The sequence below is a fragment of the Danio rerio genome, chromosome 6 (assembly GCF_052040795.2).
Source record: "Danio rerio strain M-AB ecotype USA chromosome 6, GRCz13ab, whole genome shotgun sequence".
NCBI classification, from domain to species: Eukaryota; Metazoa; Chordata; class Actinopteri; order Cypriniformes; family Danionidae; genus Danio; species Danio rerio.
In genome coordinates this window covers 41641987-41661147 of record NC_141026.1, presented here as the reverse complement: position 1 = coordinate 41661147, position 19161 = coordinate 41641987, and the positions used below count along the sequence as shown (strand labels likewise).

Genomic DNA, 19161 nt, shown 5'->3' with positions numbered 1-19161 from the left:
ACTTCTTTATTCAAACAAAATGTCTTTAATTAACCCTTTACAAATTTGAGACGATTTAACCATTTTTGAGACATAAATGAGAAGATTAGTTGAAATTTCTAAAGGAGGGGTAAGTATAATTAGACTCGCAACATTGGGATTGATACTGCCTTTTAGCGCTGTTTCGCTTACGTTGCAGCGTTTGCTCGGTCAGTACGGAAGTCGGAAGTAGGGTACTTGCAGACGCTCCCTAACAATTTGCTGAGAGTCATCAATTATGCAGGCTAGCCGTACGCACTGGGAAGGAAGATAGCGGCAACAATATGGCGACATCCGCAGTTTCTCCTGGGTCTTTTAAACATCCTTAGGCACGCGAGATCTACATGGATCGCTCTTAATGCGGAAAAAGTGAGTAGACTTTTTGTTGTCTACAGCGCAAGTATTGTGTTTTTTTTCAGGTGTTTATAGCCCGTTGTGAGCGTGTCTCATACCTGGACTCATCTGCCGCAGAGCGGTCTCTCGCGCTCAGCATCTTTTCTGCTCACAGATGTGGATGGGCTTACTGCAGGAAACGCTGGAAAACAAGCCAGCGCTACTAACAGCAACTGTACTGCTTAAACAGAGGGCATGCTAAAGAAAGAAAGTCTGGCTGAGGTAAAGCAGGGTGTTGGCCTGCGCTGGAAACATAACATTAGAGCGTGTGTCTGTGGCGAAATGTAGAACATACGCATAGCATGGGACAGGCAAGTCAGACCGCCGCAAACTTTATTGCATGGGGAAATCGTGCAGACAGACTGGCGCATTCAGCATTCAGGTGTCGTTTGTGACAGTATTTCGTAACGTAACATGTCAAAATCACTAATGTGGCAGTTTTTAGTCCCCCTGCGCCTGCATTCCCCCTCCCTTCGAGTCACTCTCGCCATACTTCTTTGGGCTGGACTCCCTCGAATTGGTGCGTTTCCGTTTTTGCGGTTAAGAACGGGGACTACCACCCTGTTTTTGTTTTTTTTCGCCCACCCAGTCCTCCCTCATAATGATGATGAGCCCGACCGTATGCGCGGATGCGGCTTAAATCACAGAGGACGGGCTGACTGCACGGGTGTGGTGCTGAAGCGGACAAAAGTCCCAAATGTTCTAGAAGTGCTTTAGATGTCGGTGCAGTTGAAAACTGCTGGGATAGAAACTGGAGACGTACAATAAAGCACAGCAGGCACGACTGTCTGAGACGTCATTGGCGTTGAGATTTAGATGTTTCACAGATTGATTCGCTGGCGCACGAGCTACCCTCAGCTCCACTGCAGTATTTCAGCCGGGGCCCACGCGTGTACCTACCGATGCCATAATAATTACCGCAAACAAACTTGGGGACACTGATCTGTGCATCCCGTAACATGCAGCGCCTTCAGATGCGCAAAGCTTGTCAGGGGGAGAAATTGCATAATACGCGTGAGGGGCGGTAGTATTGATCAAGCGATCGCAAAGTCTTTGGGAATCAGTTGCTTTGAAATGAGGAGAACCGCTTTTCTGAATGAGCCGATAAACAAACATATCGCAAAGGCAAAATAAGCCGTCAGACAAGGAGATATATGTGTGCTGAAATACAAAAGGGAGAGTTTTGAGTCAGATTTGAAGGCCTTTATTCTCCACACGGGATAGGCCGGCGAGGTTCGTCCTCGTGACAGCTGTGCTGCTCCCTCCCTCAGTGTACAGCCGAGCTTTCACTCTCCAAATCATTTGGTGAAAGCCGACAAATACGGAAAAGACGCTATAGTCGGGATGTTTCATCAGGGCTGGAGGGTCTGTTTTTTTCTTCATCCTAAATCTCCTCAACTAGAGGACACGCGTGAGTGAGTGAGTGAGTGAGTGAGTGGTGCTGAACGGACAGCGCCGCGGACACTCGTCATTCGACGGCGTCAGAAGGCTGTGGACTCCAGCTTCCTTTTGCTTAATAAGGAATACCTCCGCGATGCTAACGGAAAGTGCTATTTACCGGAGATGATGAGAGTTGGCTATGACTTTGCGTGAAGGCACGTAAGTTGTTGTCGAATGGCGTCGGCATTTAGTTTTAATGTGTAGCTGTGTAACGTGGAGGACGCAGCCGTGTTGGTTAAACAGCAAATATATTTTTCTATAACCAGTGCTGGCAAAACGCCGTAGTCTATAAGGAAGCAAATGCAGTAGTTTTGTTAAGGTCATTGCGTGTGTGTATGTATTGTCAGGGCCTGTCTATCTGATGTATCACCTTGAGCTGAGGCGTCTCTACAGTATCCCAGGAAGGAGACTTGGAGGTTGGACACAGAGCCGGCGTGTAACTTAAACCGAGCGTCATAGGGTTTACTCTGTATTTCGTTTGTCAAAACCAAATGATTACTGTGTTGGGTGTATTCATTTTCATACTGTTGTTAATGTTTTCTTAAGTAGGCTACAGTTTTAAAATACTTTTAATGTGAGTTATTTAATAATAAAAAAAATGTTCAGCGCATAAGTATTTATCAAACAGTAGTATTTATTCTATTGTTTCCCAGAAATGGGTTGTCTAATTATTGAACTGTAATACTCGATCAGACAACAATAATTGAAATTTACACTAGTGTAAAGTGAATAGCTACTTGATCTCTGAAGCAAGATGTTTAGAATAAGCTATTTCAATTATGTGCCGAATATTGATCAACTCAATAGATATTTCTTCGTTAGACACAATTTTTTCTTAATTTTTAATTTAATTATTTTGTGTAACAAATATCAAATAGATTTCTAATAAATATCTAATATTACTTACAATTAGATGCTTTAAAGCAGGGGTGCTCAATCCTGTTCCTGGAGATCTACCTTCCTGCAGATTTCAGTTGCTACCCATATCAAACACACCTGCCTGTAATTATCAAGTGGTGTTCAGGTCCTAATTAATTAGTTCAGGTGTGTTTGATATGGGTAGCACCTAAAATCTGCAGGAAGGTAGATCTCCAGGAACAGGATTGAGCACCCCTGCTTTAAAGTAACTTTAAATAAACGCTAGTTCACTAATGTTCGATGAGTGCATGTTATACTGATACTGATCATACTGATCCTGCATGTTTCAATTGTTAGTAGTTCATCATAAAAAGTCGTTAATTAAACTGACTCAGCTATTAATATACATACTCTCTGGAGGTAAATATTCGATTTCTGCCCCAAAACAAAGCCAAGAAATAAACATTTACTTAGCTTGTCATAATAGGAAAAAGTAATGTCTAATATAAACATAACCGCTATCAAATTTCATAATTGAACTTTAAAACAAGTAAAATACTGCTAGTTTAAAGAAATAAACATTACAAAGCCTTGCTAAAGGCCTGCTGTTTTTTCTTTTCTTTTTTTAATGGTGATAAAGTAGCCCATCATAAAGGCAATGCCACGTGACCGTGGGCACTTCACTATTGATTTGGCCTGTGCTGACTTAACTGAATCAGTTTTTGGCGTATAAATAATTAACAGACTGTGTCATTAAGGATATGAAGAACAAGGATTTTGCTTTGGACATCAGTTGAAACAATCCAGGGAAAAGGACAACAGTGGCATTGACAGTAAAGGCTAACGGTTATTAGAAATGAATGTGGAAGAATGTGATGTCTGTACTGTGGTTGGTTTCTGTGCTGTCATAAACTGTCAGCACATGATATAGCACTTAAGTTTGTTAAGATATGCGGATGTGTGGTGATGATGATGATGATGGTCTGCAGACCTACAGCTTCACTAATCAATTAAAGAGGGCACTATTGGTTATGTGCATTTATATGAAGAGTTGGTCATATGCTTTTCTAACTTTTGCGTTCTGATTCATTTAGTTCTGGAAAAGGAGACTTTGTGCATTGATCATAGTACTGTAAATGGACCACTGTTCCTTTACTCTCACAGGCTGAGAGCAGAAAGAGTATCTTTACCTTTCTTCATATACAGTATTTTGTAATCGTTATGCAGCTCTAGATTCTGGATCTCTGGATCCATTATTTTTCTCACAGCTGCAGTCACCAGGCATTCCAGTGAATCCACACCCTGAGTTTTTTTCCGCCATATGTACACTGTATGTGTGTTGTGTGGTTCAACGTGATAAGAGCCAATATATTCTATTTTTATTAAAGTCTTTTAAGCCACAAACCAAACCAATCAGTTATGAGGAGAATCATAACATTACAAAAAATGAATTGAATTTAAAAATGTCATGAAGTTCTGACAACTCTCTTGTTGGTGGAGTTTTCTGCACAGCATCAAGGTTAAAGTCTATGTGAAATCAAAAATAGCAATGTTTATTTTGCTAGCTCACATTGTTATTCTTTTTTTAATAATTCATATTTTTAGGGGTTTTCACCTTTAATTGAGACAGGACAGTGGAGCTTTTACAGACAGGAGTGGATTGGGAGCAGAGAGAGGGGACGGTTTGGCAAAGGACCTCGAGCCGGGAATCGAACTTGGGTCACCATGATCACCATAATGCCATATGTCAGCACAACCGCTAGGCTATTGGTGCCAACCACATTGTTATTCTTAAGATGACTACCCAGCAAGCAGTTTTGTTTTTTAAAAGATATCTAATAGACGTCTAAACATAGTCATCTTGGCTAAAACAAGGCTAAATTTGGGCTGTCAGTGAAAATCTAATAGGCGTCTAAGAATAGGCCAAAACTAGACTAGTCATCAAATTAACAGAAATGAATAACTACACATATAAAGTCTGTCTAATCTGTCTATTGACGACTAGTCTAGTTTTGGGATATTCTTAGATGTCTATTACTTTCACAGACAGCCCAAGTTTTGTCTTGTTTTAGCCAAGACGCCTATGTTTGGATGTCTTTTAGACATCTATTAAGTTGGTGGCGATAACCTAGTGGTTAAGTGTGCCAATACTGTAGTACTATGGTGCTCAGGCCGACCCAAGTTCGATTCCTGGCTTGAGGTCCTTTCCCAACCCTTCCCCTCTCTCATCTCCCAATGCTTTCCTGTCTGTATCCTCCACTGTCCTATTCCAATTAAAGGTAAAACCCCCCTAAAACAATTATTAAGGTAAATCATTAATGCGTTCAAGTTAGTCTACTTAAAATAAAGTTATGGTTATCTTTGATGAAAGTCTGACCATTTGCTTACCCGTTTGGAGTGGTGGTCCTTCAGATGACGTCAACCTGAGGGCTTCCATAGCAACAGCATATTAATACCCACTTCTTTTTAAGAAAAAAAATGTTTAGGGATTTTAACTTTAACTTTAATTTTAACTTATTATGAAATAGGACAGTGGAGATTTCGGACAGTACTTCAGCATACTGCAATAAAACTCTTGGCAACGTTCGGATCAAGCAGCCTTTAATTCTACACAGTTTCTTTAGTAAACATAAACCAATGTTTTTGGATCTTTTAAATAGGTAAGACATTGTTGTACTGTAACATTAGTGTGGCTAAGGTGCTGTGTATGCTCATCTGTTTTTATTTAAAACGTTTTGTTATGCACTGTAAAAAATTCTGGGTTCCACATAAATCTTTTGTGTTGGGGCAACATGAAAGAATTAAGTTAACGTAGTAGTATTTTACTAATTTAAGTGGATTGAACATAAAACAATCAAGTTGTCCCAACAAAACCCTTAGGAATTGTGTTGTTTGAGCTTTGTTAAAATAAGGATTTTAAACAAACAACAAACCTAATTTTTTTTTGAGTGTGGTTACACCTGGCATTCACAGTACTCCGACATCCTCGACCTGGGAAATCAGTGTTTTGAAAATCCTAAAGATCCTTTTATAGTTGGAAAATGTTGTTGTTTTGTCTAAGTGTTGACAGAAAATGGAGGTGTGGCTGCCCACAATCGCTCTCTGACTGGTCTTGTTGACTTATGTGTATAGTTCCCTGAATGGTCAAGCCCCTCTTATATGACCATTACACGACTGGTAAACTCCAAGTATAGATGCCTAGGAATTATGTGCTTGCCCAGTAAGAGTGAATGATCATGTATTATGCGTTTTAGATTGTATAATGTGGACTTGAATTGTTTTTTCTGAAATGCAGTAGAATTGTTTTTCACGCTGTTTTAAAACGAAAATGCACTAGTGTAAACAGCACCCAAACTTCGCCTTAGAAGAAGATCAACACCTGCTTCTTCATCACTGTCTGTTTAGCCCCGCCCAAAGGTTTGTGCTTTAGTAGGTAAATAATGAGAGGCGAGTGCAGGTCTATGCAGAAACCAAACAATAAAGATGCTCTGAAGACAACAAGATGCCGTGGAGGGCCAAGAAGTGGAAAAACACAGTATCTGCATTGCCAAAATTAGGAGAGAGTGGGTGAACTTTGTTTTTAATGAAGTTCCCGAGCTAGTCAGTATACACTTGGTTATTTGTTCACTTCATTTATTTCACAAGGTACAATTAAACAGAAATTTCAGATAGACTGAAAGTGGAAGATTCTGTGCCAGCCATATCGGATCTATCAGTAATGTCGCATCACAAAATTGTGAGTAACTTTATGTTAGGTTCATATAGCTTTGCAATTACCTTTTATTATAGATGGTTCGATAAGTATGGTTAATCACAACAGCATTCATCATGTCAACAGATTTTACACCATTATTACATTTTACATATATTTTACATTTTAATTACTCTGTGGCAAAGTTTTAAAAAATCTCAAGAAACAATATATTCACTGACATCCTAGGCTGTCAAACATCTGTTTACTTATTATAATTTAAAAGACTTGCAACATTTTTGCTGGAGCTTTTTGGCATTTGTCAGGTGAAATATTGATCTTGATAATGTTAAGGTGTATAAAGGAGCCATGCAGTACACTAATGTCAATGTCTTATTCAAGTGTATATAATTATTAATAAATTTACTTCTTCTTCACCAAATGCTTTGAATCTGAAGTTATTTATAACCATATAAACATTATTTAGATATATAGATATTATTTGGAAGAATTAAAATCTGGAAATTTATATAGTCTGTAGTCTCAGATATACTTTATTATAAAACTTAAGTGTAAGTATAATAATGAGTATAATAATAATAATAATAATAATAAGTAGATAAGAAGTACAATTTTGATCTCATCTGTTAACATTATGCAGATGTATTTCAGAGCTCATGCAATTATTTGCATATTGCTATGATCAGATGCTTTCTTATCTGCTGTTTTCACACTGCTGCCATTTGTGCTGAGTCTTTATTTTGTGATAGAGAGGAAAGAGTAGCACATATTCGTTGGAACACGCTCTAACCAACATAATTAGCGTCTTGATGTTTATTATTCTTTTTACTTAAGGAAAGACTAAAACTAACTTAAAAATATCAGGACACTGAATCCCATTCAGTCTTTATGCTAAGTGTTCACATATGCAAGGTCAAGCAATAATTTGCTGGCTGCAGTTCAATTAATGTCCACCAGTGTCTCTGATACCAAGAGTTTCTAGATGTAGGACCTCGTGTGATTTCACGAGAAATCCTAATTATTTTACGTTTTGACAGTTTAGTAGCTAATTCACAAACATGCGATTGTAAACTAATCATCTGCTGTGGTGTTCTTGCAACCCTAAATGTTGCAAAATACTATTTAAAAAAAGAATGTGCAATCTTTTCTTTATAGTATATTTGTGTTAAGTTATAGATTGGATTCTTCTTAGGTTTCTTCGTCTTTTCCTTGGTGCCACTGTCCCTCAAAATGTCTGTGCCAGGCCTTGAATGCAAGTCAGCCTTGCAATACAAAATGCATGTAAAGGGACATTCTGGAAAAGGAATAGCCCAGTTTTGCAGAGCCTAAGGGACTAGGCTGGAGATGACTCTGCGACACACACCTTGAACAAAGTAATACCAGTGTGTTTCTTGCATCTTTGTGGTCGATCTCTTTACAGACAAACTTCATGGGAAGAAGTGAATTTGATGAATGAAATTAGAACTAATACTGAATGTTTAGTGGGCAAAGCGTCATGAATGCAAGTGTGACCAATTCTGTTTGATTGGAGTAAGGAGATGGATTTTGCATTGTTGTTTTTGTTGCAGCAGCTGTGTTTATGAAAAAAAATAATCACTTTGGGATTTCAGTGGCTGATTTCTTGGATGTAGCTTGAACCGATTTGGCATAATAGAATGATTTCTGAAGGATAATGTCACAATGGCTATTTTTACATGGAAAAACTGAAATGACAAAAATTGAGGATGTTTTGTGCGGCAAAGATGTGAAACATTTCTCAAAAAAAAAAAAAAACGAAAGTAAAACTAATGTGAGTGTGTTCTTTTACACAAGCATACTCAAAATTCACACACATGTAGTATTTAAGTACTTTAGTTTGTATTGATGAGTGGGAAAATGACTTGGAAAAGTTCCTGTATTGCTTCAGAAGTGTGACATGATGATTAATGTTGTGTTTGAATTTAAGACTGCAGTCTAAACGCCCTGAATGTGCTGTATGTGGGCTAAAGTACACATCTGCATTATGAAATAAACTCTTATATGATCTGAGAAAAAGTTGTTTCTAATGTTTAATGATAATGTGTAATGAATACATTCAAGAATCTGTGTAATACCTGATAAAATGTGGAGATTTTTAACTAAGCACTGTAAACTAAAATCTTGCTGATTTCAATTTTTTTCATTGAATCAGATGAACTTTTCTAGTCATCTCAACATACATCAGTCAAACTGACGACAAATATTAAGTTACTGTTATATTTGAAAAAGAAATGTGTTAAAACTGATTAACTTTCTAAAAGTAACATAAAACATTTGTTGTTATATTATGATTTTGTACAGTGAATGTGACATTACAGAATAAATCCATAAGGGTAGAGCTGGACAATGTAAAACTAAAAAAATATCAAAAAACATTGTTTCTTTAATCAGTTTGCATCAGTAGTTATAAAAAACATTTGTATTACTTAAGCAATGTCCAGTAGAAAAGTTTACATTTAACCACTCAGTTTAACTTACAGTACTTTAAAAACCTTAAAACAAAAAACAAAACAAATGATGTTAGATTTAACATTCAAAAACACCAACATAGAAGTTTTGCAAAATGTAAGACGGGGCAGCTCCACCATGCTCAGACACAGTATTTTATTTTTTTGGAATTGCAGTTTGCTATTGCATTGAAATAATTTGCTTGTGTTTCCATACTTTGAGGAGACGATATTAAAAAAAAAAAGATGTTTAAATGATGGAAGAACAATTAACTTTGTTATTTATCCCAAAAGACAAATATATAATTCCACCAAATCACCATAATTACTTCTTTATTAAATTGTATTCTTCTTATTATTGCTATACAGTAGAAGTACATTATATTAAACATTAGCAAAGTATTATTTAATAGTAATATCCAATAGTTAGACAAAAATAAATAAAATACAACAATAAAGTATTTATTTTAGTAGGTGGTTGTGAAGACAGTTGTTTCTGTGCATATATTACATAACAAGTTTTATCTCTCATAAAATGGTCAGATACTCACACTATGGATTAATGATTGTGATTTTAAATAGTAAAAAAAACATTGAAAGTACTGCAGTAAAGGTCTGTTCCTGGTTAACAGTAAGTTCCTTTTATATATACAGGGAATTGAATCGACTTTCCCAAAATTCTCTTTATGACTCTTTATGTTTTTTGTTGACATTACTAAAGTTCTTGTTCTCATCACTTATGTACATTAAAGCTTTATGTATACATCTAATGTTGGTGAATAATGTCTATTGTATTGTTTTATAGATATTTACATTAGATGTCGTCTACGCAGTTGTTGTCTATTGGAAAGAAATGCGTCAATAGAGCTGACATTTTAGTACAGGGTAGCGCTGCTTTGAAATGAATGTGGGACCAAGGTGTAGTGGAGGACTGGCCATCCAGAGCCCAAGATGTATATATTTTTACATATATCTACAATCGGGAGTTTTCCCAGTGGTCAGTATGAATAACAAAAATTATAATTTTACATCACTTTTACATCTAGTGTATTTATCTGAGGCATCACTTTAGTGGGAGTTCAGCTCCAACTCTGATCAAACACACCTGAACCAATTAATTAGGACCCGAAGCAGCACTTGATAATTACAGACAGGTGTGTTTGACCAGGGTTGTGACTGAAATCAGCAGGAAGGGCAGCTCTCAGAAACCGAGTTGGTGACCTTTGCTTTGTTGTGTGTTACCATGATGGTGTTTAGCAGTTGTGAATGACACCGAGTGTCTTCTATATATTAGTATGCGTCTCTGCTTGTGGGTGAGCTGTTTTTGATTAACACTGGTTTGTCATGTGACTTTCTTATCACCACATACGCTCAATAAATTAAGTTTGCTGTTTGTTCAAACTACTTATTTAAAAAAAAAAAGCTGTAACAGCACAATTCTTGAGTTGTTTGGGTCAACTAAATCTTTTTCTGTTTAGTCTACCTACATTTGTAAAAACTAATAAGTTAACTTAATTTCTTCATGTTGACCCAACATAAATCGATTGTGTGGAACCCAGCATGTTTTACAGTGTACCTGTGTTGTTTTTGTCTGTGTGTAGATGTTAGTGCTTCATATCATTGGTGTATTAATAGTGTATAAATTAATGAAAAACAATAGTTTACCGTAAACATAGAATTAGTTTTTTTTTTCTATCACATTGTAACAGTAAATATCTGGCAACCACAACTGCCTTTTTTTAATCAAAGATTTTCTGATTTGTTTTTACAGTGCATTTAATATCTCCTTTGCGCCTGCAGATATGCCACTCATTTATGCAGATGTTGATGTGTTCTGATACTTTCTAGGCAATGGTCAGAGCAACTCGTTATTGGCTGATTGCACACACTCATGTTAATGCATTTGATAGCGGTTTATAATCCAGTGACGTCTGTTTTCATCTTAATGCCTTTAAGTCAAACTAATAAGCAGTATATGGAATATCATAATTCATATAACCGTTAAGGTTTGCCATTAATAAATACTGCTATCATTTTATCAACTTGGCCTGCAGAAGAGGCATACTGAATATGTCCGAACTGATTGAATACTTAATATGATGTTGTTTGGAAGTGGCTTGATGACATCATGGACTGGAATATTGGTTAGATAATCCAGGTCATAAGAGAGGGCTGAAAAGGGCAGTAATGCAGTTATGACCTTCCCCTCTAATGTACAACCTCTCTCCTTCTCTCTGTCTCATGCGCACACACAGCCGCGCGCACACACACAAACACACTCACACATACAGGTCCAGTGCTGCAGCGCATTTGGTATTATTCTGCTTGGTCATCTACTTCTTAATGGACATAATGAATGTGTGTATGTGTGTGTGCGTGTGTGTAAGAGTGAGAAAATGAGAGCTGCAAACGAGGATGACCAATAACACAGGCCACTGAAGGCAAGACACTGCAGGTGAATAGGGTAAAAAATGACTAATGTTTATCACCATATTTCCTCGGTTGATTGATTACCCTAACAACTACAAAAAAGGAGTAATGTTAACAATTTCAAATCCAGTAGAATCTACTGTAAATTACTAGCAGCAGTTCGCCAGTAACTTACTGTAAATCAATTATAGCAAAATTACTGTATTTACAGCACAATTTAGCTTGCTTTATATGTATTTTCAGTATTGTATCTTTACTGTAAAATATACATTATAATTAATTAATTGACAATTAATAATTTTCACAATGCAACTTTCAAATACAGTAACATCTCATAACTGTCCTGTGGTAAAAAAAAACGGTTTATATTACTTTAAAATACTGTAGTTTACGAAAATCGTTAACAGCACTGTTAACAATTTCCAGTGCAATCTACTGTGACTTACTGTAAACCATTTACAGCAAAAATACTGTATTTAAGTTTAAAGCGCCATTTAGCTTACTTTACTGTATACTGTATGTATTTTCATTATCGTATATTTTTATTGTAAAATATACATAATAATTTATTAAATAACAATTAATGAATGAACTTTAAAATACAGTAACATAGCACTGTCCTACGGTAATAAAATGTTTACATTACAGTTAAATACTGTAATTTGCAAAAATCGTTAACAACACTGTTAACAATTTATAGTACAATATATAGTAATTTACTGGCAGCGGTTCGACAGTAACTTACTGTAAATTAGTAATATTTACATTTACAGCACCATTTAGCTTGCTCTATATTAGGACTGCACAATATATCATTTCAGCAATGATATTGAATTTTGCGAGTCTGCAATAGTCACATCATAGGGATCAATGTAGTCAGGATTATAGTTGACCAGACATTACAGTTAACACCATAGTTGAGTAATTTAAAATTTTAACCTTCAAGTGAAAGTTTATTATTTGCATGTGTTTTTAAGGCCTGGCTGTAATAATTTTGAAACGATTGTAATCGATAAAACGATTGTAGCTTGAAGGTTAATTTTACATTTGTACTCAATTAAAACAATATAGTGTTATTATTAGTAGTATAATACAGGGATTACTTAATTTCTGCTTCTGAATATTGGTTGACACGCCAGAAAATCTTAAATCTTTGTTTATTTGTATCTTTTGTCTGTTATATTTAACTATGCTTGTCATTTTAAAATGATTTTTTTTGCAGATATACTGCCCTACACAATCATCTCATTGCAGTAAATGAAAGTATGGCAATGTCAGTTTTTTCTAATATTGTGCAACCCTACTTCCATATTTATATTGCAAAAACTGTCCTACAGTAAAATACAGTTCATATTACAGTTAAATGCTGTGTAATTTTTTTAAAAATCGTTAGCAGTGTATATAAAGTGAGAAATGTAATTAAGTACATGCTAGTTTGCACAAATGTTTACATCAAAAATTGTAAATTTGAATATGTCATTTTTAAAATTCTTCATTTTTGACACTTTAGTGACAAGGGTTTGTACTGAAGGCATTTTGAAAATGATAAAGTTTGGTCTACAGTTTGTTAGGGATGCAACAGTTATAGATTTTGCTTGTACCATTATAGTCTGAGGAATAATCATGGTTATCACCATTGTAATGCATTTATTTATTTCAAAACACTACTAGTTTAGAAAATCACATGAAAACTGCTTATTTTTTAAAGTGTTATTTATTGCTGCTTAGTAACTAATACAGCACAAAATAACAATAGAAAACAAACAATAGTCCATTTCTCTATGCACTTTAAAAATAAGTGAAAACAGTTGTTTACCCTGAAAATAAATGACAGAATAAATAAATTAAATAAATAAATTAGGATAAATAAGGATAAATTACAAAAATAGCATTTGTCTAATGTAAATGTGAGCATCGTAATAGCTAAGAATTTCCCTTTTTTAAGAGAGCAAATGTAGTCAAAGGCTGCTGAACCTCTGTCTGAAAGGCACTTTTGATCAACTGTATTATGAACCCTTTTGGTATTTTCCTTTTGTTTTGTTTTTTCTCTTTGAAGTAGAAATGTGTATATTCCATACAAAGTATAAAGCTGACTGGTCAGTTCTTGTCCTGTGACTCATGGCGAGTTCGCGGCATTCTTTCAGTGAGGTACGCCTGGAAAACGTGAGTCCTAATATGCGTGCAAGAAAATAAATGATGAACTCGCACAAGCAATATGTGAACGGCCTTTATTTAATAGCCTCAGCCATAGTTAATCCAGTGTGCGTGGTTATCAACCTCCATAAACAAGCTTTGAACTTTAAACTAGCGCACAGTTGGCATAACTTTATTTAGTTGTGGCAGTTTTGTTACATGCAGAAATGCGTTGTTGAGAAGCCTTTACGATTAATTAAATGCAATGAATTAAATCGTGGTTAATCGTGAAATTGGGTAATCGTTGCATCCCTACAGTATGTAAGTTTTAGTGAACTGCAGATTTACATCTCAGAGAAAAACTAAAACAAGTATTATATTTTAACATTACACACAAATTGATTAAATGTGACAAAAGAAACAGTTAAAAGTGTATTTTGTATGTTTTCTTTTCATTTTAGACTGTAAAAACTGTCTCAAAGTCTGTTTTTGCCTGCAGTTATCAAATTGCACAAGTACGAATATGCTTAAAATGCAGATTTCCCTTTTGTTTTGTGTAAAGTCATTTGCTTTGTTCAACTTTTTCATCTTTTGACATCTGCTGTTTTTCTTCCCTCTATGTTCCCCTTTCTCCCGCATCTGTCCGGACTCCTCCCTCTGCTAGCGCTTGCTGTCCTGAATGGCTTCTAAATAAAGAGGACTCTGCTGCAGGATGACAATATGGCTGCGCCGCTGCTCGCACCTCCAGGCCCCGACAGCTTCAAGAGGTTCACCCCTGAATCTTTGGCCAACATCGAGAAGCGCATCGCTGAGGAGAAGAAGAAGAAGCCTGTTAAACCCAGATCTGACAGCAGTCACCGCGATGACGATGATGACAACAAACCCAAGCCCAACAGTGACCTGGAAGCGGGGAAGGGCGTGCCCTTTATTTATGGGGACGTCCCGTCTAATATGTTGGCCGTGCCCCTGGAAGACCTGGACCCCTTCTATTTGAACAAGAAAGTGAGTAAACTTTCAGCTCCTTTTTTTTCTTGTTTTTTCTCACTCTGGTGAATTCAAGACGTCAAGAAACGCTTCATTCTCCAGAATGTGGGAGAATTAAAGGATAGAAATAGCATTGAGAAGATCTGAATAGTGAGAGGTGGCGATATACATTGATCAATCTAAGATTACATTTGGGTTTATATGAAAGATGAGATAAGAGAGGGAAAATAATCACTTATGAATTTGAAATAAAATGTGGTTAGTAATGATTTTTGGTGGCGATTGATTTGTTAAAATCTAGAAATTTACACTATCTTTTCATTGTAGATACATTTAAACATCTATTTAATCTATAGATGTAATTACACAACAACATTAATACTAATAATTCATTTTATTAATAGATTTGTAAGGTTTTTTTTTAGCTCTCATCTGAAGAAAAAAAAGAAAGAGTATTAAAAAACAACTTTAAAATGTAATTGTACACTTTTTTGGGAAAATTTTTTTTTTATCAATTCAGTTGATCTCGGGTCTGGCAGGGAACACTTATAGCTTAGCTTAGCATAAATCATTGAATCGGATTAGACCGTTAGCATCTTACTCAAAAAATTCCAAAAAGAGTTTTGAAAAATTTGCCCATTTAAAGTTTTTCTGTAGTTCTATATAGCAATAGAACAATTATCAAAACTCTTTTCTTTTTTTTTTGAGAGATGCTAACGGTCTAATCTGATTCAATGATTTATGCTAAGCTAAGATAAAAGTGCTCCCACTAAAACCGGATTTTGACGGAATAGATTTATCAGTGGTAAAGTCAACTGGGAGTTTCAAAATGAGCCTATCTTTAAAAAAATGAGTAGAGCTCCTTCAAACGACCTTCAGTGTAGTTTCTGTTTGTGAATGAATAAAGCATCTAGTACAATAGTAAGTGCTTGTTACATAAGTGAGTACAATGTAGCATATTTAATATTGTGAGGAGATATTTCTTTAAAGGAGAAAATGATTAGTAGCATATTCAATCCATCACATTAGCCCCCCCCCCCCCCCCCCCCTTTCCTTTTTAGTGATTATAACTGCAGCAGAAGTGTGTTGTTGGGAAGGGTTAAAGTGAATAAAGAGAAGAGAGGAACGAGAGGAAGAAGTGCAGAGTTGCAGATCCGCTGGTCCCTTGAGTCGTGAGGTGAAAGAGCCATTCAGTCTGTCATGGCCATAAAATCTACTTGTTGTTCATGTGTGTTTTCTTCTGTGTGATTTTGGGAAGAATGAAGGGTGCAGTGTGGTCGTGGCACCAGCTGTGTGTGAGAGTTTGACCTTTGGATTGGGAAGGGTTAAGAGACAGATTTTAGCGATGGATAAATAGATTTAATGTAATATATGATTCATGATTTGGTTGAGCAGTTGTGTCTTGTTCAAGCCCTGTTTTGTGTGTTGTTTTACCATTGATTTTAAATTGTTAAATATTTTAACGGATTGTTTATTGTATTTTTGATGAATGGTTATATTTGCTTATGCCATATTTTGTAGCTGTCCTAGTTTTACCCCATATACAGTTGAAGTCAGAATGATTAGCCCCCCTGAATTATTATCATCCCCCTGTTTATTTTTTCCCCAATTTCTATTTAACAGAGGTAAGATTTTTTTTCCAACATATTTCTAACCATAATAGTTTTTTAATAACTAATTACAAATAACTAATAATAATAATAATTATTATTATTATATATAATAATAATATTTGACTAGATATTTTTCAAGACACTGCTATACAGCTTAAAGTGACATTACAAGGCTTAACTAGGTTAATCAGGTTAACTAGGCAAGTTAGAATAATTAGGCAAGTTTTTGAATAATGATGGTTTGTTCTGTAGACTATTGAAAAAAAAAAAAAAGCTTATAGGGGCTAATAATTTTGACCTTAAAATGTTTTTTGAAAAATGTAAAGCTGCTTTAATTCTAACCGAAATAAAACAAATAAGACTTTCCCCAGAAGAAAAATGTGATCAGACATACTGTGAAATTGTCCTTGCTCTGTTAAACATCATTTGGAAAATATTTGAAAATTAAAATAATATTCAAAGGCGGTCTAATAATTCTGACTTCAACTGTATATATTGCACACCATGTCTCAAAAATTAATTGTATTTATTAATAATTGCAATTAATTGTCAAAATACCTCTAACTTTAATTACTGATATATATCACTGCATTACCTTGTTAAGCGATGATAACCTGAATATTGACAGGACTTCAATTTTTTTACTTGCAAACTAAATTAGCACGCATAGAAATAGGCAACGTTTACATATCGAACGTAATAATTGCTAGACTTCTGTCGAACAGTGCGATAGTGCATGGTGCATCTTCTTTGCTCAGTACCATGTCTTTGACAGTGATGATATTTTCAACAGTACGGGCAGTGTGTGGACGACCACTCTCAGACACATGACATACTGATCCAGTGTGATTCATTTTCACCAACATGTAATCCAATCCACCTTTTGTCCAGTTTTTAGTTGAATATTTAAAAAATGAAAAAACGTTAAGCACTGTAATCTTTCAGTTCTCAACCTTCGATTTTCATTCGAAAACACCATTTTTATATAAGCCTTTCGCAGCTGAAAATGAATGCCTCATCATTTCGCCATTGGTGCGTCATCACCAAGAAAAATATTTAAAAGGATTGTTCTAATGCACAGACTGCGCTGTTATTCCTCTATGAAGTTTAGTTATTCTTATTCCTGTAGTACGATAAGCAGTCTTATTTTTGTATGATGTATTATTGTTTTTTTTTTTTTACATGGTGTATATACTTACTTACTCCCAGTGCCATTTATATCGAAGTTGAGCCGATCTATCATTGTTGAGTATCTGTTATTTTGTTTTATTTCTACCATTTTATTATAAATAAATTTGTACTCAATAAACATTATTTATTTAATGTATTTATGCACAAGTAGATACTTTAATGATTATTGAAAATGTTTTATTCTTTTATATGCAAGTTGATCATTTAAGGGAAGGTTTTTATTGCTGTGATTAATGATTATAATTAGCTTATACTAGATTTTGTATGTCTAATAATTTAATACCTTAATATATTTAAAATTTAATTTTGTAAAAAAGTAGATACCTTAATCGATGGTTAATTATTACTAAGATGCGTGATTGTATTTTATGAATTATATATCTGTATTAACACATCTTTTTAATTTACTTGATGTTATTTTATTATATTTAGAGATGAGAACATATTTTAATATATAATTTATTATTGCTGAGAAGTATATATTTAATTTAATTTAATTTAATTTAATTTAATTTAATTTAATTTAATTTAATTTAATTTAATTTATGTATTATTTTAATTTATTTCTACCATTTTATTATAGATAAATATAAACTCAATAAACTTTATTCATTTAATATATTTATGCACAAGTAGATACTTTAATGATTATTGAAAATGTTTTATTATTTTATATACAAGTTGATCATTTAATGGAAGTTTTCTTTTATTGCTGTGATGAGTGATTATAATTTGTTTATACTAGATTTTGTAGTTCTAATAATTTAATACCTTAATTTTTTTAAAATGCAATTTTGTAAATGAGTGGATACTTTAATAAATAGTTAATTATTACTAAGATGCTTAATTGTATTTTATGAATAAATATACCTCAGTTACACACATTTTAAGTTACTTGATCTTATTTTATATGTATTTATAAGTAATGAAGTATATATTTTATAAGTAATTATATTTTTGGTTAAATCCAGTTTTGTCTCTTTAATTTCATTTTAATTTAATTTAATTTAATTTAATTTAATTTAATTTAATTTAATTTAATTTAATTTAATTTTATTTTATTTTATTTTATTTTATTTTATTAAATTTTATTAAATTTTATTAAATTTATTTTATTATTTTAATTTTTTATTTTGTTTTATTTTATTTTTGATTTCCTGTTATTCCTTATTAACTGTTTCCAAGTACTGACAATGTCCTCCGTTATACCATTATCACTTAATCCATTCTGTAGACAGGCAGACTGATATCTTTCATCCTGCAAGTTGTAACTAAAGATTGAGAAGTGTTTGGATGGGGTGTTGGTCATTTGAGGCTTTACGGTAAGTGCATTCAGTGACGTGGAGTAGATCGGATGTACTTGGAGTTAAGTGCAACAGTGATGCTGGATCCAGTTTTCCACTATTGAACACCCTCCTCCCCCGCAGCCATTCCCTTAGCTCTTGTCCACATCTTCACGTCCCTCTTCTCTGTAGATGATGAAATTTTCAGTAGCTTTGCAGCAGATCACTTATGCTGTCAGATGGGAAGACCAGAAGGCTGTTTTGTGTGCGTGCAGGTGCTGTGATCACATGTATGTTTAAGCTTTTTGTTGTAATATAAACTTTCTCACCTCTGACCTTTATAAAGATGATTACAGAGGGTTGAAGTTACTGTTGGGATTATAGTGCCAAAAGTATGTCAAATGTCGAAAGTATTGAGCAATTGCTAGGTTAATTGCTGTATGATTAATCAAAGTGATTTTTATGCACATCTTGTCAGTAAAGCCGGTTCTGTAATCAGTAGTAAATCTCAAATTTCTTCTTTCAGATGGAGCAATATTTAATAAACAGAGCCATAGTTCAGTGACAAGCTACTTGAAATTGTTTAACTGGTGCAATCCTAAAATCAAAGATAAATGTTCTGTGATTTGACAGCTGTTTGT

At 34.5% G+C, this 19161-nt stretch overlaps 1 protein-coding gene across 1 annotated transcript in view; it reads left to right on the top strand.

Moving 5' to 3' along the window:
- Window positions 1–278: 278 nt before the first annotated feature.
- The window catches only part of scn8ab (sodium channel, voltage gated, type VIII, alpha subunit b), a 101034-nt gene continuing 82151 nt past the window's right edge, over window positions 279–19161 (top strand). Inside the window, exons 1-2 of the mRNA NM_001045183.2 lie at window positions 279–387; window positions 14114–14451. Of these exons, the coding sequence (NP_001038648.2) occupies window positions 14170–14451 (282 nt within the window). The 5' untranslated portion in view covers window positions 279–387; window positions 14114–14169. The remainder of the gene's footprint in view (window positions 388–14113; window positions 14452–19161) is intronic.